At 46.5% G+C, this 21,786-nt stretch overlaps 1 protein-coding gene across 1 annotated transcript in view; it reads right to left on the bottom strand.

Annotated features, from left to right (window-relative positions):
* The window catches only part of Notch2 (notch 2), a 140,441-nt gene extending 132,186 nt beyond the window's left edge, over positions 1-8,255 (bottom strand). The window contains exon 1 of the mRNA XM_013349913.2: positions 8,000-8,255. Within this exon, the coding sequence (XP_013205367.1) occupies positions 8,000-8,072 (73 nt within the window). The 5' untranslated portion in view covers positions 8,073-8,255. The remainder of the gene's footprint in view (positions 1-7,999) is intronic.
* Between the last annotated feature and the right edge of the window lie 13,531 nt (positions 8,256-21,786).

The following is a 21,786-nucleotide window of genomic DNA, read 5'->3' as shown; positions in this document are numbered from 1 at the left end:
TCCTGCTAGGAAGACGGCTGGAAATGTTTGTGACCTAAATGCTACCCAGAATCTTCTCACAGAGAGAAAGGAGAGGGGGAGGAGAACACAAAATGAAAAGGAAGCAAACCACACAATTTAAAAATACACCTGCCTCCGAAAAAGGCCCTACACTTTAGAAGACAACCGCAGCTGTGTGTCCAACACCTTATCTGGCAAGCAAAACTGTATTTAAAGGGGGTGCTATTTGTTAAATGAAGACATATCATTAAGGAGACAATATCTGACTCCAATCAAAATATTCTCATCATGTTTTCCTTGCCTCACAAAACACACATACTTTCTTCATATGAATAAACATGCCTATGAGTGGGAGAGTTACTCTTACCCCAGAAACAGGTTCGGCAACACCACACACCCAACCTGTCTTTGTGTGGCAATGAGTCCATCCTGGCATGATGTTTGTCCGATATAGTCAAAGAACTCAGAGTTACTACTCATTGCCAACAACCTGTAGAAGGAACTGACTTTGAGACCAGAAACCTCTCTAAGCGGGCCTCCAGGGAACTGGGCTTCAGTCCACTGGAAGATGGGCCCAGGTCCTTCGTGCCTGGCTGAAAATCCAAACACATCCACCTAGTCAAGGTCGATAGTGCCGGAGGCCAGTGAAACAACCGACCACCTGCAACTTCCAAGACCTTGTTCAACCTCCCCTGATACCACATAAGTGTTTGCGGAGCTGGAAGATCAGGGTTCTGCCAAGACAAGTAAAACAGGGTGAGGGCTATGTCAGCGTAATTAATCAGTGCCACCTGCAGCGGCGACTCAGGGTGTGTCCACACCACACACTCCCCGCGCCTGTGATGGGAAACTCTTTCAGTCACTGCCACTGAGAACTGGATCTTCCAAGGAAGACAGTTTCCGCCCTGACGTGTCCTGTAGCGAGCCTGCCCTGCAAGGCTGAGGACATAGTGCTTTGTCACCACAAACCCACTAGCAGCCACCACAACGTGCACCAACTTCAGCCACACCCCCCACCAGACAAGGGGGTCTTTGTCTTCTCCCCAAGTTTTTCCCCCATGTTACAACAGAGAAAGGAAAACAGCAGACAGTGCAGAAGCTGGGGAGTGCGGGGAGCTGGGGCTGCTGTTCTCTAGTTTAGTATCCGGACCCCACTGCTCTTAGTCACCCAGACTGCAGAAAACTGCTTTCAGAGAGGGCAGATAAACAGCTACACGGCTTTCACACTACCATCATGTACCCATTTATCTCATCCCCGTGATAGGATCAGTCCTGGGGGCGCGATCCTAACCTCCACTTTGGAGGCCATTCCCACATACCTGAAGACCAACTTTCCCGCACTGCTTGCTTCAGGACGTCAAGGGAAACACAAATTAAGCCTGACAACATACCCAAATCCCTAACATAGCACCGATCTTAGCACCCACAGTCATCAGGGCTTTATACAAATGTCCTGGCCCCCTTGAACCGCAGGCCAATTACAATGGTTGAACTGATGCCTTTAGTCTTCCAGCCAGATGTTGAGGGCCTGGGTCCCTCTTCCAGGTCACTGAAGCCCAATTCCCCAAAGGTCTTCCTAGGGAAGTTTCTGGTCTCCAAGTCAGCTCCTTCCACAGGCTGTTGGCAACTGAGCAGTAACTCTGAGTTCTTTGAATACAGTGGCCAAACGCAATAATAAAAATGGACACCCTCACTGCTTTACCCACTGTAGCTCTCAAAACCCCTGTTTCTCCACTCTTCCTCTGAAGGCCACATTGTTAAGCGCCATATAGGTAACAATGCCTTCAAAAAAGTAGGAGGGGGACAGAGCAAACCTGCCACTGCCTGGGAAACGCTGTGCAGCCTGACCTATAGGAGCCCAAAGGCAACCTTCTACTGCTAAAGTCACTTCCTTCTTTCCATTGAAGGCGGTGGCATGAAGTGCCATGGGACGAGAACAATCCTGGGCCCCTCCTGCAGAGCGCTCTGTCCAGGGCCTTTGCTTCTTCTGTTATTTCCTTCCTCGCTCATGTGTTAGCATATCCCAACTTGCCCCAGATCAGTACTTCCAACAGGATGGTGGCTTGTTCCTCTAACTCCCACACTTGGGAAACTAAGCCCAAGGAACTGTAAGTTCAAGGTCAGCCTGGAATACACAGTGAGTTCCAGGCCGATCGGGGCTACAGAATAAGACCCTTTCTCAAAAAAAAAAAAAAATCAGGGTGTCCTGAAATGAGTGTCTTTGTCGCACTCTGTGCTGATGCACTCAGGGAAATTGCTGCCACCAGCTACGTGTTCACAGGTTAACAGAACAGAGAGCCTCCAAGGAAGCATCAATCACACGCTGGGCTAAAGACTGTACTGACTGAGAAAGCTCTGTGCATTCTGGTACCCAAGGAACACTGATGGGAGGGAGGGAAACTGCCACCAAAGACATACATTACACATGCATCAGTCTGAAGACATATGATACTTCACGGATTGGCTTTAAAAAGAAGAAAGCAGGCAACTTTATTAGTCTTATGGTGAAAGCACAGGGGTACCCTCCCTTTGAAGCTATCACTGAGGAAGATATGGACATGTTCATGTGTTATGTTTGTATGACTACATGTCATGTGTGTGTCCCTGCCCATGGCAAAGGGTGTCAGGTCCCCCTGGAGCTGAAGTGACAGACAGTCATGACAGGTGCTGGGAACCGAACTTGCGTCCTTTGGAAGAGCGGCGAGCACCCTCAACTCCAATCCATCTCTGCAGCCCCATCTACCTTACTCTTTGAGAAAGTAGCTCTCACTAAACCTAGAGTTCACTGTTTCAGCTGGACCGATTGGCTGGCCAGCCCCCAGGATGTTCCTGTCTCTGCCCCCAGCTCTGAACTGCAAATATACATCACCACAGCTGCTTACTACGTGAGGGCTGGGGATTCAAACATGGGTCCTCCCGCGCGTACAGCAGACGCTCTGCCCGCTGAGCCATCTCCTGGCCCCTAACTTGGCAATTACTTGTATATACACATTCCCAGACATAACTGTAGACCCACGGAGTCAGACTACTCAAGACAACCATGGTTATTTGCTGGTTTCATAAGAAGCCAGAGAAACTGCTGGACAAATTCTTTCCTCCACCAAGGACCTACTGGGAAGGGGGTAGAACACATAGGGCTAAGGCAGTCCACCTGAATGGCTGTCCTGCACAGACCATACTTAATGTTCTTCACAGGTTCCACTCCTTTTATGGACAAGCGGGTGTCACTTCAGGGAAGGGTACATAGCCACCCTTTATACCTCCGTCACACACACAAAGCTCTGGACTGTGAGGGATAAATTACAGAGATGATAATACTGAGCGGAGATCAAAAAAGGGCAGCAACCTGTGGGATAGGAATGAGAGGTCAGAGGATGACCGCCCTGCCTCTTGACATAGACACAAGGGAGCTGCGCCTTGCCAGGAAGTCACAAGAGATCAGATCCAGCAGGGGATAAACAGAGCGTGGAGAGCTTTAAAGTCCCCATCAGCACGTACAACAAAGAGGAAAACTGGACCCACCCCTTAAGTAAAAACAGGCGTTAGCACAAAGCCAGGTATGGGGTGATGGTGCACACTGTAACCCAGCACTCCCGAGGCCGACACAGGATGACCAAGAGTTCAAAGCCAGCCCTGTGTCAAAAGGCAGGAGGTAGTATAGGTCTTTCAAGTGATGCTCAGTCTTCAGGGGAGAAGGCATGACGACACCGGACTCACCAGCTGCTCTCCCACAAAAGCCCCAGAGAAGCTGAGCAAGTCACAAGTGCTCAACCAAGACCAGATTCTGCTCAGGTGCCTCTGCACGCTGGGCACACGCTGTGAATGTCTCCTAGGGCAGAACAGGGTTGTGTGTGGCAGAGCATCTCCTCCTTAAGGAGCAGGATCTGTGTCAGAGACCAATCATATGTGCTTGTCTAAAATCCTCATTCATTATCTTTATTCTTGGAAGGTGGGTTATTTTGTTGTAATTATTGGTTTGATTTGGTAGTGACATTCCATAAGTGTGTGTGTGTGTACCACTGAAAGTATAATGTTATCAGAATGGTACAGAATTGCAATATCAAGTTTAGGATGAAACACCCACACACACACACACAGAGAGAGAGAGAGAGAGAGAGAGAGAGAGAGAGAGAGAGAGAGAGACAGAGACAGAGACAGAGACAGAGAGAGAGTCAGTCAAAATGGCAAGCCAAATAAAACATCTGGGAAAGTGAAAACTTTGGTGTTTTTCCCCAGATGTAAGGTAACCAATGACTCTTGCAAATGCCACTTAAAAGTCATCCAGGGGAATTGCAGTGGTTGACAATAAAAAGAGACTGAAAGTTATTTGCTCAAATGAGCAAGTCTTTACTGGCTGCCAATGAGATGCCAAAGCACCATGACAGGTGACATGGGGACATAGAGGACAGGGGTGTGGACATTAGAACACATACAAAATGCAAAGGTACATACAATTCTATCCCTCGAGCACACACTTAAAACAAGTGCTCGGGGTGTGTTTCTGTGTGTAAAAGTTCATGAAGCAGGAGATGGAAGCAGAATGGAGGATGAACAAGGCCATAAACCTGAAGGATGAGCAAGGCCCTAGACCTAAAGCCCTGAAGGAACCATAGTCACAGCTCTGTAACCAGCCCTGTGATCAGTGACAAAGTCCATGAGAAAGAGGATGACCAAAACACGGGCTCCCCTGCAAGGTCACCAAATCAATTAATAACAGGCCTGGAGGAGCCTTCTGGTCTCCTGGCTCCCAGTTTAGTGGCCTGACTAAAACAGACACATACGGTGGACTGGTGCAGCCGGAAAGTGAAAGATGGGGGACCTTTTGGTTTCAAGTAGTTTGGAAAAAAAGAGAAGACAGGAGCAAGAGAATCCAGAAAGTTCAGGAGAGGGAACAGATTAATTTGAGACATCCAGAAAGAGCTGACAAGAAAGGAAACAATCACATATGGATTGCAAATACATCATAATACATTCTCATCCAAGTTGTGCCTTAGAGGGGGCATTATTTTCTGGAAAAAAATCTATAAAGAATTCAAAAATGATATGGTGTATGATATGTTAAGAAGAATTTGTGGCAGAAAGGGGGACAGGGTGTGACAGCATCCAAACACGTGACGTCTTTTTAAGATGGTAGTTGTGCCCAAGAAGGAACGAATTATAGTCTACAGCTTTCGCGTTAGCAATTTCTGAATTCCTCGAGAGTCAGAAGGGTTAATCTCTGGAATGGCTGGCTAAAGCTATGTTCAATGTGGAAATTATTAAAATCTAAAAGGCAAGATCCCATATACATCCTGAAGGCAGATAAAGCAAAATTAATCGGTGATTGCCTCACTGGGTCACTATGCCAGAATCAACTGTAAACCTTTTTCTTTCTTTCTTTTTCTTTTCTTTTTTTTTTTTTTTTTTTTTTTGGTTTTTCGAGACAGGGTTTCTCTGTGGCTTTGGACTTTTTCTTTTTTTTTTAACAGATTCTCAGGCCTACTGTGTCAGAATCCCAGGGTGCTGAGTGTAAAAACCACTCCAGTGGGTCTGTTAGAGCCAGGACAAGGGGCTCTGTTCCACCACAATGGAAGGGGCAGGGAGGAGGGTCATCGGGAATGGCAGAGAGTGGGAACCAGAGCAATGCAAATTCTGTGGGCAAAATAAAATCTCTGTGGGTATGATATTTTTAAAATGTATTGTAAGGCTGCTCTCAAGCATCCAAGCATATCCCACTGTGTTTAGACATTCTTTAAAAGTCCCGAGACCAGTGACAACCCAGGTGAGCCCAGGCTGCTTCTCTGAGAAAGAACAAATCCACAGAGAAGGCGGAAAAAGGATGCCAGCAAAATACTGGTAAATATTTTTTTGAACATCACAAAACAAGAGATCCTGCAACCAATCCATCTCCCCTCCCCCCACAAGAAAAAGATAGGAAACAGTTAACGGGGTAAATTTCACCTCTGCCTTTTAGGAAAAACCTTGCTCTCTCGTGGTAGGGAGTCAACTGAGAACATGTCCAGGTGACAGCAGAACCGGGAGTCACTCCCACTGAAGAGCAGAAAGAAAACCAGGTGGTCCAGGACAGCTAGCTGTCCAGACAATCAGACAGATGGGTTGACAGTTCCTTGCCACAGGAACCAGTGGTGATTAAATTAACGACTGGCCACAAGCCAAACATGGGAACACTCAAAAGTTAGGGAGCGAGAGTTATAATTGGTACTTTGGCAAAACAGACCATAATAGATCAGGAAGACTCACTGCTAGACTCTGGGAAGATTTAAGATCTGCACCAACAATGGGCCCTTTAATCTCTTCTATGACAATAGTTTCAGCATCTAAAGAACACCTAAAATCCCAAATACCTAAACCCTATCATTTGAACCAACTGGACTGACACTCAACTTGACCCCCACTAAGTGATAGTCATATCAGTGGCTCACAGGAGCAGAAGGAGGGGACATCAGTTCAATGTGCCGGGGTTCAACAAGGCAGGGAAGCCCACATCCCGGCATCATCCCATCCCTGCCATTGATCCCGGCACTTAGGTTTGCAGACCACCTTACAGTCCTATTTATTAGTCCCTGCAATACTCTATAGAAAAAAAAGTTATGCTTTTAATCCTGTTTCATAAGGGAAGAGACAGAGATCACAAACACTCAATTATTTACTAAGTAAAACAAGTCATAGTGCACCGAGGATTATAACCCTGAGAAAAATCACACTAGTTAGACACCTCTGTGCCCTAAATCCACACTCAGGGTTCCAACAGCGTCACTCAAAGAAAAGGGCAAAGCAAAAATGCCACCACTGAGATGGAGCCAGCCAAAGTCTCAGAAACTGTTCATCCTTACACAGCCTCCTGGGCGGCTTCTGAAAACCTCTGGAGCCAGCAATAGAAGACATTTGAACTTCCCAAACAGTATCTGGTTGGTGCTGAACAACCCAGCACTGTTTGCAGGTGATAAATAATCAAGTCCTGCTCAAAACATCTGCGATTGCCATGTCAGCTGCCTGTTACAATGAACAAAGACCGTATTTTTCTGAAACTCGCCCTTTCTCTGAAAAGATGTACTAGGGTTTTTTGTTTTTTTGGTTGGTTTTTTTTTTTTTTCGGTAAAAGTTAACTCTTCTTGAGCAAAGCGGGCCCTTCCAGTTCAGCAAACGTACTAGAAGCGCAGACTTCATTCAGAAAGACTAGCACGCTGCCCCGAAAGGGCTTTCTGAACATCTTTTAAGTGCTACAGGTTTAATATACATTCTTTTAATTAATCCTATTAGCTGGGTAATTTCATCCCCATTTTATTGGTGAGTTAATTCAGCACATTTGAATCCAGAATTACAGAGCTGGGCTCCAAAGCCCAAGTTCTTTCCATACAACATTCCAAAGAAATGTAAAATCTCAAGATGTGGGTGGGGTGGGTAAAGTATGATTCGATTTCCTTTCCTGGCTCCCACCGTGTTAGAGGGGCTGCATGGGATAGCCAACTATAACCAGTCTTTAAGCTCTTTGGATCAACGTCTCCACTTTTCCTCGCCTGCCCCTGCCCTACCCCCAACGGTGCCAAAAGAGCAACAAGCTGCTGCCAGGTTGGAGGAGTTGGGGATTGTCACACCACATTCCTGGGGCTGGGCGCACACTGGAACCGCAGCAAGAGCTCCGCGCCTCGGAAAGAATAACAGCAGTTGAGATTTTCAATCATGTGGCTCAGCACGCTGCCACACCAGTTCCCCCACTGCTGCCTCCACCTCTCCAAGACCGGAGCTCCCCCACGCCCAACTCCTCCTCGGGACAGACGGACCGATCCGGGTGTCAAAAGCCGGGCGCGCCGCAAGCCCCTGCCGCCCTCCCGGCCACACTCGCACCTCGGCCCGCTCGCTGCTCGCCCGGGACCCCGCAAACGCGGAACCGGAGACGCTACGCGACGCCGAGATTCGAGGCCCGGACGAGGCAGCTTAGAAGGCTCAGCCCGTGGAGCGCGAAGGCAGAGGGATGGTGTCCCGGGCGCCCGGTACTCACCGCGCGCGGGGCCCGCGCCGCACAGCCAGAGCCACAGCAGCGCCCGCAACGCGACGGGACGCAGAGAGGGCATCTTCGTGGCCGCCGCCCGCGCAGATCCGCATGGGGAGCGGGTCCCGACCAGGAGTCCCGCTCTCGCGTGCGCTACCCTGCCCCCGCGGCTCGCCAAGTCCCCGAGCTCCCGCTGCGCCGCCCCTGCACTCCGCGCAGCCAGGCCGCCGCCCGAAGTTTGGCTGAAAGTTTCTGGCTGCGCGGGCGGCTGGGCGGCTCGCGTGTCCTTCCGCCTCGGCCTCCTCCCACCGCGAGGCTCCGCCCCCGTCGCCGCCGCCGCCACGGCCGCGCGCCCAGGGGTTTCCCGCAGAAAGAAGCGCCGGCCGGCTGCTCGCGGAGGGATCTGTGCGAGCAGCACTCGGCAGCCGGTACTCCCGGCCCGGCCCGCTGAGCTCGAGGAAAGGGGTGGTTGAAGCGCCCAACATCAAATGTTGATGTTTGCCGGGATCCTGAACTTGTAGGGAGAGGCAGACTTCATGCTCCACACACCTACACCCTTCTTGTCTGGTTACAGGAATGAGGAAGAGCAGAGACAGGGCTGTCAAAGGAGGGCAGGGGGCAAAGGCGCCAAAGTTCACTTTAGAGGACATTCCTGGAGATGCTCAGTCTGGTTCGTTCCTCCATCAGTCTGTCCGCCCATCCACCTATCCATCTATCCGTCTTTAGTTCGTTTAGTGAACTTCTTGTAGCAAAGTGCTTGGGACACTGGACTCATCCACTCTGGGGATCAAGGAGAATTCAGAGGAGGCTTCCATGGACAGGTATCATGACAGCAGGAGTTCAAAGGGCGAGTTAAAGATGTAGAAAATAGTAAGTACGTTTTCAGGTATACTCTCTGTATCCTATTAATAGTTGAGAGTCGAGAGCAACCTAAATGCCCCACCCTTGGGGACTAGATGAATAATGCATAATTATAAGTGAGGTGCAATAGAACAATTGAAAACACCATCTTCAGATACGTCAACCTTAAAACCAAAATGATGATGACAACACAAATTGCAGGGGGAGACTCTAAGAATACCACTTATATGTGAAATTTTCAAAACAACGCTATTTATTTCTTACGGATGTTTGTGTACATAGTTTTAAAAAGAAAGAAAAAGCTATTACCCTAAAAGTGGTTATTTTCAAAGTGAGAGCAGAGGGGTATGATCCAACCTGGGTATAAATGTGTTTATAGAACATATGAAATTAACAACTACACCAACTTCATGAACCACACATGACTCTTGGTATTTCTGCCTTCTTAGCTACATTGGAAAGTCAGGGACCATGTCCGTCTGTCCTCACCAGTATCTACAACACAGTAGTTGATGAACTATAAAATGCAGAATTCCACCCAACATTTGCAAGTCAGTGTGAACGTTAAACCTGCATTTTAAGTACTATATAGCCGAGCATGGTTGCATAGGCCTTTAATCCCAGCACTCGGGAGGCAGAGGCAGGTGGATCTCTATGAGTTTGAGGCCAGCCTGGTCTACAAAGCAAGTTCCAGGACAGCTAGGGCTGTTATACAGGAAAACCCTGTCTTGAAAAAGAAAAGAAAACAAAAAACAAACAAACAAAACCTATGGGGGCTGGGGAAATGGCTCAACGGGACCTGAGCTCAAATTCCAACACTCACATTAAAAGCCTGGTTTGAGTATGCACGTTCCTGAAACAGCTATAGGGGAAGGAGTTAGGAGGTTCTCTGGGGCCTGCTGCCTAGTTCCAGGCTCAGTAAGAAAACCCCTTCTCAAAGAAATAAAGTGGAGAGTTATAGAGCCGTATACCTGACATCCTCTGGCCTGCACACACAGTGCATATCCACCATACACCCATACACCATAAATCACACACACACACCATATACCACACACCTATAATACACCATACACACATATACCTTACGCCACATACATGCATTCATATACACATGCATATTACTTTAGAAGAGAAAAGCAAGCGTTTGCTACTTACTGCAGTCACATTGGGATCCTAGAACCTCCTTTTAAAAATAGCATAATTGAGGGCTAGAGAGAGGGCTCAGTGGTTAAGAGCAGTTGCTGCTTGTGCAAAGGACCTGGGTTCAATTCCCAACACCCATACAGTGGCTCACTATTGTCAGTAACTCCTGTTCCAGAGGATTCAGTTCTTCCTCTCGTGTCCACAGGCACCAGATATCCACGCACTGCACAGAGATACAGGCAGGAAAATCATCCACACACATAAATTAAATTGAATTTAAACAGCATAGTTATAAAATCTACTATACAACTTCTGATTGTGCCGTGTGTTTAAAGAGAAATAATAACATAAACTTTCATTTGTTGGCTCACTGTTTGACCAGTCTGAACATCCACTGTACTCACAAAGAGAGTAAATAGTGAGTTGGTGCATATAAATTTTAAATTGACCTGCAAAGATCACAGGCCACAGCCAAAGTATGCACAAAAGAAAGTCAAGATACTCATCCTGACTGGCAGCTCCAGAAATGGCTGTCGCTACGAGAATTATTAAAATAGATGTGTTCCTCATTCTAACAGCTTTACAGAGTGACCCCAAGGGCCGGGGAAACAGTTCAGCAGGTTAAATGATTGTCTCACAAGCACAGGGACCTGGTCTTCGTGATTAAGAGCCCTGTCTACTTTTCCAGAGGACCAGAGTTTGGTTCCCAGCACCCATGTCAAGTGATTCACAATCCCATATAGTTCCGGTATCAAGGGAATACTAATACCTCTGGCCTCTTGGGTACCCGAACATATGTGCATAATCCCCATTGTGTATATACTAAAAATAAGTCTTTTTTTTTAGAATATAGTTATTCTTTTTTTTAAATTTATTTATTTATTAAGGATTTCTGCCTCCTCCCCGTCACCGCCTCCCATTTCCCTCCCCCTCCCCCGATCAAGTCCCTCTCCCTCATCAGCTTGAAGAGCAATCAGGGTTCCCTGACCTGTGGGAAGTCCAAGGACCACCCACCTCCATCCAGGTTTAGTAAGTTGAGCATCGGAACTGCCTAGGCTCCCCCAAAGCCAGTACATGCAGTAGGATCAAAAGTCCATTGCCATTGTTCTTGAGTTCTCAGTAGTCCTCATTGTCCGCTATGCAAGTCCGGTTTTATCCCATGCTTTTTCAGACCCAGACTAGCTGGTCTTGGTGAATTCCCGAAAGATCATTCCCATTGTCTCAGTGTGTGGGTGTACCCCTCGCGGTCCTGAGTTCCTTGCTCGTGCTCTCCCTCCTTCTGCTCCTGATTTGGACCTTGAGATTTCTGTCCGGTCCTCCAATGTGGGTCTCTGTCTCCTTTCATCGCCTGATGAAACAAAATAAAAAAAACCAAGCATGATGGCACGTGCTTCTAATCCCAGCAAGAGGAAGGCAGAGGCAGGAAGGTCCCAGGAGCCAATATAGCACAATTGATGAGTTCTAGGCCAATGAGAGACTGTCTCAAAAGAGGTGGGTGGCATTCATGATAATAATACCCAAGATTATCTCCTGGCCTCTCCACAGGTATACATGCACGCCCATCTGTGCACACACACACACACACATGTACATTAAAAAAAAGGGGAGGATTCAGCCAGGGCTACCCAAAGAAACCCTGTCTCATAAAACAAACAAACAAATAGTATTACATGACCTCTGTTGAATTGCTGACTGTTAAACTTATTGCATACATTCCAGTGAGTACTAAATAAATAATGTTCAAATAGTATAAATAAAAGAAGAACTGAAAAGGGACAAGCAAAAAAAAAATTATAATCCTGTCAAGAGCCTAGAAGTAGTCAGGGAAAGCTTCAAGGGGAAGCCAATAACAAATAAATTAAGAATCGGAGGATCAAATGATCAATCAGATCAAGAAATGACCCATCAGGTGAACAGGGGCTTCTCACATTTAGGGACTTACACCTGTCCCAGGCACAGGACGGTGTCTGTAGGAGCAGATAAGCAGGGGAAATCAGAGTTTGTCCCTGGACCAGGGAGACAAGAATCTAAGCAGGAGCTGTGGGAATGCGGAAGGATGGGCCTGGACTCTGGGATCAGTGACCAGGCGTGAATGAGAGAGCAAGAGTCAGCCATGACCTCAACACCTTGGAGCAGGAAGACACCACACCATCCCCAGATAAAGGCTAGCAAAAGGAAGAGAAAGGCGGTTTGATAGAGGAGATGAGTAGGCAAGAAATCAGCATAGCTGGAAGGGACACTATGCTCAGGTGTTGCAGCAGTTGTCAGCCTTTGGGAGAGCTTGAGGTAGCCTGGCTCATTCACAGCACTTCCTTGAGCTCTTGCCATTGGCCCCTTCTCTGGGTGAAATCTAAATGTCCTTGTATGCATTGTTGTCCTGCTTCCTGCCTATCCGAAACCAGGGTGGCTTGTGATGGCACTCCAAAGCCTGAGCCGCAGCCTGGAGGTGTGAAAGGCTCAAACCTGCCTGAAAAGCTCAGCACCAAATATGCTGAGCAGTGTAGCTAGACTAGAAGGGGCATTTCTCTTCTCCTGAGGACACAGCTCCTAATCAAAGCAAATCCTCCTTATAGGAGAGATTGGCAGGGACACCTTGGGGGAGTCCTGTAGCCAATCAGAGCAGCTGCAAGTCTATGATGATCCATGGCATCACTGGCACAAAGAGAAACAGAATCCCACAGTCTTTCATCTGAAAACACACTCCCTCCTGGGCCCCATCAAAATTCGTAGTCCATTGGTACAGAAATATGAACAAGGGCTGCCAATGGCTTTGGTTTCACTCAGAACTTAAAATAGACGGATATGCCCTTATTATTTAAAACCCACACATAAAATTTCTTCCCAAAGAACAGAAGTGTGTACTTGTTGGTTCTCCGTCTGTCCTCTCAGAACCAACAGGCCATAAAACACTCAAGGACAGAGATTGTCTCGTGGGTCTATTGTGTCCTAGGCTCTAGGGCATGTATATACAGAAATACTCGATAGTGGATGGTAGGGAGGTTGTTGTGCTTTGACTTAAGCTTTGTTTTATTTGGGTTTGGTTTGGGTTTTTCTTCTGAAGTAGGATAGTCATGAACATGCTATGTCACCAAGGGTGGGAACTTTGAACTCCTGGTCCTCCTACCTTCCTCTGCCTCCCCAGTGCTGCAATTGCAATTGTGCCACCACAGCCAGCTGAACACAGGCATTTTTTTCCTCCAGAAGTCATTGAGCCCAGGTGCATGTTTGTGAATGAGTGTGTGTGTGTATGCGTGTGTTTGTGCATGAGCATGTGGGTATGTGCGTGTGTCCCTATGTGTTTAAATGGCACCTGAATTGAGAGCAGGCGTGAGACTGTGTCTCGGAGAATTCCAGGCAGAATCAGCCAGATATTGGAGCTACTGATAAACTTGAGTCTCAGCAGGGATCAAACCTGAGCTGACCTACACTGCACATCCCACCACCTAGCGCAGGTGTCTAAGGAGGTGGGGCAAATGTTAGCGGAAGCAGGAATTACAAGTGAGATGTCTTTTAATAATGCCTTCTATTTGGAAGGTGCTTTATACTTTCCCCAACACTTTAAGGTTCATTATCTCTCTCAGTCCTCAAAGCAGCCGTGGGAAATAGACAGGCCAGTCACTATTATCTCCATGTCACAGATGGGAAAAATAAAAAGGAAGATAACGTAACTTGCCCAAGGTTAAATAAGTCGTTAACAACAGAGTTAGGACAAAAATCCCTTGGTTTCTGACCACTTGTTCAGTCTCATTGCATGGGGCACAACAGTGCAAGTATTTTCAAGGTGCTACTCAGTGCAGGGGCCTGCAGGCACAGGGCACCAACTTCTTGATCCCTTTGTGTGGGTACAGGGCAAGCTGACCCACCACAACTGAGAAAGTTAACCGAGTACGTGAACTGTTCTGTTTTAAAGCCATTTTGAGAGCTTGCACTAGGCAGAGCATGGCCTTGACTCTGTGACAATACAAACAATAAGGAGCTGCAGCCCCCTCCTGCTCCCTGGAGATCACAGGCCAACACCACAACTGCAAGAGAGATAGACTGTGGGGTCCTGCCAGAAGAGACAGCGTGGAGATTAATTTCAAGGTCTCATTCTGAATGATGTGATCAAGGTGGCTGGCATAACTAATTAAAAACAGTGTGAAGACAGGGGCCATCTCTTACTTATCTTTTTAGGTTTGTAGCCCCCCAGAAATGGATTTCCCCTCCCCCTCAGCGAAGTTCTCAGCAAAGGCCGTCATTCCCCAGGCCTGTGATCCCAGCATTCAGTAGGCTGAAGCAAGGAGGAGCAAGGTTCAAAGTCAGTTCGACTGTGCCATGAATTATGAGGCAAAACCTTGTCTTAAAAACAAACATGAGGACTCTGGAGAGATGGTTCAGTAGTTAAGAGAATAGGCCGCTCTTCCAGAGGACCTGGGTTCAATCCCCAGCACCGACATGGCAGCTCATACCTGTCTGTAACTCCAGTTCCAGGGGATCTGGCACCCTCACACAGACATTACATGAAGGCAAAACACCAATGCACATAAAATAAAAATAAATTATGTTTTTCTTTTTTAAAAATGAAACAAAACAAAACCAAAACACTCCACCCTCTGGAGGCTCTGTGTAGTTCAGGAGGTAAGAATTAACCTCAAGATTCAAATTGGCTGTCAATCATACCAATCCTCAATCAATCAGACCCCGCTCTTAATAGAGACCCAATGGCCCCGCGTTAATGAAGCATATAAATAATAGAAGCTGCTATAATTTGGTATCTTGATGTATCTTTCCCTTTTACAAACATAAGTTTCTCAGTCAATACTAGAGAAAGGAAGTCTGAAGTTATCTTTAAGATGGTGGTTCTCTCAGGCTGGAGAGATGGCTCAGAGGTTAAGAGCACTGACTGCTCTTCCTGAGGTCCTGAGGTCCTGAGTTCAATTCCCAGCAACCACATGGTGGCTCTCAACCATCTGTAATGAGATCTGGTGCCCTCTCTGGCATGGAAATACACAGGCAGTAGGAACGTTGTATACACAATAAATAAATAAATCTTTAAAAAAAAAAAAGATGGTGGTTCTCAACCCTCCTACCACTGGGAACTTTGAATACAACTCTTCACATTGTGGTGACCCCAACCATAAAATTATTTTTTGTTGCTACTTCATAATTTTGCTGCTGTTGTGAATCATAATGTAAATATCCATGTTTTCTGGTGGTTTTGGTTTTGGGCGACCCCTGTGAACCTCCCCTCAAGCGTTCACCACCCACAGGTTGAGAACCACCACTCTAAGGGAACCTTTCCCTCACAGCCATGAGCTAAATGACAGACAAATGGGACCTTTAACTTTGTAACTAGCGATCCTGTGCTGTTCAAGAGGTGAGAAGATGAACATGTTAGCAAAGGAGCTCCACTCGGCTTTAAAACTCCTCTTCCCTATGTTATACTGAGAAATACTGCGCTGCACTTCCTAAGAAGGTGCACACATTTCGTAAATATAAAACACAAATGTACAGACATGGCTGACCTGAATGTGCCAAGACAGCTCCCCAATTGAAGAGCATTGTAAACCCACAACTATGTAATTACCAAACCACAATATTATTGGATGAGTCTCGGTGCTTCAGTCACCAAAATGGTTATGCAACTCCAAATCTTTATGAAACCTTATGGTGTTTGTTCACAGAAATGGTTCTATTGTCTCTGCCCATATTCTTGCATTTTACCTTCATGGGTAGCCAAGAAATTCTTGAAGAGTGAGGTCCAGGCTCTCAGATAGTTTCTACCTCGAATGTGGAACATCATTGTGCCATCCAGATGCAGATTCGCATCTGCATCCTCTGAAACAAACAGAATTCCAAGAGGATGAGTGAGGTACGGTGGTGGAGGCACCAGCAGTAATGAAGGGGGAATCCCTTTTTATAAAAGTGAGCATTAAAAATCTCCCTCTGAGTAAGTAATTCATCAGGAGATAATTATTGGCTGGCAACAGGTATTTATAATGGAAGCGAACACAACCCTAACCATAGGGGTACCTCTGAAAACACCCTAATTAAAAAGGGAAAGAGTAATTTTATAGGAAAGTACAAATCAGTGGCATGTATGTCTGCTAATGTATGCAAAGAGACAGGGATGGTAATTGCAGGGCCCAGATGGGTATCTGCCGCTGAAGATAATGGGCTTGTGAACATGCAAATGGGATTTCAGATAAACCATGGGTGCACCAGTATTTTGGGTGAATGTGGGGTGGAATATGCAATCGGATATTGGCAGGTGAGGTCTGTTTGCACTCGGAAATTGAATATCAGCTTGCCTTTGCTTTTAATCATTTTGCTCTGTTGGTGACATTGAGATGTGACTCCTCTCAGCTTGCTGAGGTCCCTAGCACGATCGTGTTTCCTTCAGACCAGTGTGTATCTTTCCCTCTCATGACAGGTGCTGGAAGTTGAAGCACACATCAAAAAGCAAATGGTGGCCAGACAGAGAATGTTTCCCACCTTAAGATTTATATCTGAGTTTAGGAGCAACAAGAGCACAGAAGAGCTCTGGGGGTGAACCACGCCTCTGTGAGAGACTGAGATGCCAGAAGTGACTCCATCCTTATGTCTGTTCTGATGGCTGTCGCTGTCCTTTGTGTTACTGAAAACAATGGTTGGGATAATAGACATACTTTTTGTTGTTGTTGTTGTTGTTTTGTTTTGTTTTTGTTTTTCAAGACAAGGTTTCTCTGTGTATCCCTGGCTGTTCTGGAACTCACTCTGTAGACCAGGCTGGCCTCGAATGCACAGCCATCTGCCTCCCTCTGCCTCCCAAATTCTGGAATTAAATGCATACACCACCACCACCCCTGCAAGAATAGACATTCATTGATTTGTTTATTTAGTAGCAGGTGTGTGTGTGTGTGTGTGTGTGTTTGTGTGTGTGTGTGTGAATGTGGATGTTGGGGAACAACCTTCAAGAGTCCATGTGGGTTGCCAGGCAGTGGTGATGCACATCTTTAATCCCAGCACTTCTGAGTACACAGAGCAAGTTCCAAGACAGCCAGGGCTGTTATACAGAGAACCCTGCCTTGAAACACTTACACACACACACACACACACACACACACACACACACACACACAAGTCCATATGAGTCCTAGGGATGGAACTCATGTCTTCAGACTTGGCAACAGCCCATTTACCCATAGAGCTGGAAAACAGGATCATTAAAGAAAGATAAAAAATAGTAAGGTGGATATGGATGTACTTAGGCAAACTCCAAGTGCTGGCATTAAGAAACCAACTTTCCAATTTCAAAACCAAGGCAAACACGAAGAAGATAGTACTGTTCCTTAGTCCTCCCTCCATCCTGTTTGGGTTTTGAGGAGAAAAGGGAAGTCAGAAAAGTTGAAGAAAAGAAACACAGAATGGAAGAACAGGAAGGCAAAAGGGTGTTCTGGAGCAGCATGCACCTGCTCAGATGTGGGGAAGTAGCATGAACAGGAGCAAAAGAAGAACCAACATGGAGTTCCCCCTCACACATCCCCATACCCCTCCCAAAGGGGACCACAGCAGCATCCCAGAAGCAAGAGAGGCAGGCCTCAGGCCCCCTCCCTGGATTCAAAGTACCTGCAGTCCAAATTGGTCCCCCGCATGGTGAATATTCATAGATCTTAGCAACAACAATATTGATGACATGGGCAGCTAGTGTTGATGCTATGTCTTCCACTTGTCGAGTGCCACGCTAAGTCCTTCAGATCTCATGTGTAATGCTCCAACCAGCTTTCAAGTGTGTTGTTGTTCTCACTTCACAGAGAAGTGGCCAAGGATCGTACAGCTTCTCTATGGCACAGGCTTAAGCCCCGCCCATCTGCATGGCCACAGGTCTCTGCCTCAGAGAGCCAAAGCCACCTACCTGTCTTAGTCCGTGTTCTATTGCTATGAAGAGACACCATGACCATGGCAACTCACCCTAAGGGTACCCCTCCTTAGAGGATCCACTTGAGCTCTAAATATGTTTGCTGTCTTCCACTTAGGGAAATCTAAGGCTTCCAAAGTCATTGTGAGAACTACAGACCTCTGCCCTCCCCTAAAGTGGGGCAACCAAATCTCTGTTCATCAATCTCCAGTGCTGTAGCAAGCCTTGGCCATCTTCCTCACTGTGTCTGCTACAGGAAAGCCCAGACAACTTCATTGACTGGTTCTGTGCTATGCTACAACTTTGAATTTTGAAATAGTCTCTTTTATATTTTCTGACTAATAGGAGATAGATCTTATAAAGAATCAATTCTATTTCTTGCCATAACTTTAATTATAGACATAAAAATGTCAATTTAAATATGTCCTATAATAATAATATTACCACTGATAATTCGGAGTTGTTTATCCAGTTATTCTTCATAGGCATCCCATCCTGTGTATATGTGTGTGTGTGTGTGTGTGTGTGTGTACAAATGGGCATGTGTGTGCACATGCATGTGCATTGATGAGAATGATGTCTAGTATGTTCCTCAATCACTCTCCATCATATCTTTTGAGATGCAGGCTCTCACTGATTCAGGTGGACTAACTGCAGGACAGGTGTGCACAGTCACTCCATCTGGCTTTTCACACAAGTACTGGAGATTGGTACTCGGATCTGGATGCTTGAATAGCAAGTATTTTATCAACTGAATCACCTCTGCACCCTACATGTATGTGTGTTTCTATGGAGTGCTAATCCAGACACTTTCTAGTCTTTATCCTGTTGTAAACGGAGATTACATATTTGTTCCCAGTTGGCCAGACCTGAATAATCACACAGAAACTATATTAATTCCAACACTGCTTGGCCAATGCCTCTAGCATATTCCTAGCTGGCTCTTACATCTTAAATTAACCCATTTCTATCAATCTGTGTATCACCAAGAGGCTGTGGCCTACCAGCAAGTTTCCTAAGGTTCTCGGGTGTCCTTCTCCTTTGGCAGCTAAAAGGCTTCTCCCTGACTCCGCCCCCCTATCTTTGTTCAGATTTCCTGCCTGGCTTCACTCTGCTAAGCCATTGGCTGAAACAGCTTTATTCATTAACAAATGGTAATAAAACATATTCACAGCATCTCACATTATCCTGCTTCCTTAGGTAACCCATAGATTCTATTTCTCCTTGTAGCTACATAAATGCCATATGCAGCAATGTTAACATCTACAAAATATTCTGCTGTTAGTTGATATGTGAATGTCAAATACTTTCTCTTTGGTTTGGGATCGGTGTTCAGAAGCTGTCTACCTTACTGAAGGAACAAACCCTGAAGACAGTGTCTACCCTACCCTCTGCTTTCACTGCCCCTATCAACAGAATGAAGTAGTGGGCCTTTCTCATCTCAAACCAGTGAGAAGAGCCACCCTCTCCCCCAGTGCACTCTTCTGCCCTCTCCATGGTGCAGACAAGCTTTGCCATACTGTTCTTTCCTTCTTTCTGTTCCTCGTTTCCTTCCCAGCAAAAGGCTTCACTTCCTATTTACATGTCCCAGTTCAGCCATCACTTCCTGTGTAAAGTCTGCCCTAGTCCTCATGTCTATGCTAGTCAGCCATCTAAGAACTTCCCAGCCTCTCCCTTCAGCCTTGAACTACACTCAACCCAACCCTTTCAAGAGGGGGCATTTTTACCCCTTGCTACCCCTTGTTAGAGTTTACCCCTGACAACTTCACCTTCCTACATGTAGCGACCATCTACCCAGTGAAAGTAATTTTGAAATAGAGATGGAGGAGGCAGCTTCTATTCCCCAGAAGCTTCTAGTTAGGAAGATGGGCAGTACATCAAAACCAACCCAACAAAACAAAAGGGGTTTCATAATAAATGCCAAAAAAAAAGGTCCAAAGCAGAGTGCATGGAGTTCTATGGGGGTGACATCACACGCTCTCAATGTTTACAGGTAGACATGGATGGACACTGAATCAGAGGACACCCAGCTAACAAGGGGCTGGTTTATGTGACAGTTTCCTCCGAGACCAAAGCATTCCATCCTGCAGGGAAGCTCAGTAAGCAGGAAGGTAAACTCAAAACAGCGCCAGGAAGTCCCTGAAACTGATCAGATTCACTGGAGTTTGCTGGTGTTTCTGGTCTGGAAGCTTTGGCTATCTCCACTCTGTTGACACTGTTTCAATGAAATTATTTTTAGGTGTCACCAGACTTCCAACTGTCAAATGCAACAGGCGGATTCTCTATCCTTTATCCTTCCTGGCCTGTTTGTGACATCACCACGTAAGAGCCCCAACAACCTCACTGAACCTCATAGTCCCCTTGGTTCTGATTATCACATTTGGCCAATCTATGGATAACACTAATCCCACAAGACTTTCCAAAGCACAGTGTATTTTTTATGACTCCAAACTTAAAACCCACCCCTCCAACTGTTTCATGCCTCAGCTCCGTGGACAGACAGCAATCCCTGGGCCTCTCGCGTTCACTCTTTTCCTGTTGCTGTCTTGCACAAGCTGTGTTCTGGTGCCGTCAAATCACCAGGCACTCCCCAGTCAGGCTGTGTGGACTGACCTTTTCCTGACCCCTCTATATGTACTTTCTTTACCCAGAATGTTTTTCTCCTTCTTCTCCCTGCCCATTGTTTCCTCACTTTGGAGTCCTATTTCAAGGCCTAGTCTGATCTCCAAAGACTTCCTTAGCCCCACGGTTCCCTTCCTGAGCTCCTTCATAGCTAGCTTCTACACGCTGTATTCCGTGAACTGCTATAGAACATGGCCGCCAGAGAAGTGTTGTGGAATATTCCATTACACTGTGTGAAGATGTGTCTAAACGGCCAATAGCTAGGCAGGAGGTAGAGAGGGCCTTCTGGGCAGAGAGAGCTCTGGGAGGAAAGAGGCAGAGTCGCCATCCAGATGCTGAATAACCAGGATGGACACAATGGAGATGAGAGCTCAAGCATATAGAAGAACACTGATTTAAAAATATGGGTTAATTTAAGTTTCAAGAGCTAGTTAGAAACAACTCTAAGCTAAGGTCAAGCTTTCATAATTAATAATAAGTCTCCATGTCATTTTTTCGTGAGCTGGTAGCCCCCCCTCCTAAAAAACTGTGCCTACATAGAAGTCTACATTCTCCCTTCTTATCATTGCTGCTCACACAGAAGACTTTCTACAAGAACCTAGTGCATACGCAATACAAAATGATTTGAGTGAGTTCTCACTGCCCATCTACTGGATCCCAGCAGTGGACAGGCAAGGGAGGAAGAGGCCACAAAGGGAAACTTGGCTATGAGCAAGAGTCAGTCTGCCACCTCATAGCCACCCAACTCCCTGATTGAAAGGTGGAGCCACCGCCTTTTGCTTCTTATGATTCTCCCTTTCTTTGATGACACGGTGGCTTGTCAGTCCTGTGAACTAAACAGCTGGTCATACAGCTCCCTTTCTTGCTTTGGTAAAATACTTGCAGGGGCAGTTACCCAGAGCTGAGGAGCAACACGTGCAGAGACTGGCTGGGAAGCACTCGGTAGCCTGGCCTGGTTTATACACTCCAGTAGGCAGCCACCATACTCCATCACTGAAGGAGTGCCAGGAGATTCTCTGCCCAGAGGATGGACAGAGCTGGTACACTGCCTTTCTCTGTATTCTCCCTCTCTCTCACTTCCCTCTCTGCCCTACCCCTGACTGTGCTGACTTCGGTAGTGCCTGGATGCTACAGAGATCAAAGGAATGCAGTTACTAAGTGGCTGGCCTGTATTCTCATTCTCTAGTGATACCATGAGGTTAGGAAGCATGGTTAGCCAGCGAGCTTGCCTCACGTTTTCTGACTTTCCTACAGAGTAGACATTTACACAACGACTCCTAAGTGCTAGATA

Source organism: Microtus ochrogaster, chromosome 21 (assembly GCF_000317375.1).
Source record: "Microtus ochrogaster isolate Prairie Vole_2 chromosome 21, MicOch1.0, whole genome shotgun sequence".
Classification (NCBI taxonomy): Eukaryota; Metazoa; Chordata; class Mammalia; order Rodentia; family Cricetidae; genus Microtus; species Microtus ochrogaster.
Note: the sequence above shows the minus strand (reverse complement) of the source record. Positions and strands in the feature narration are given on the sequence as shown.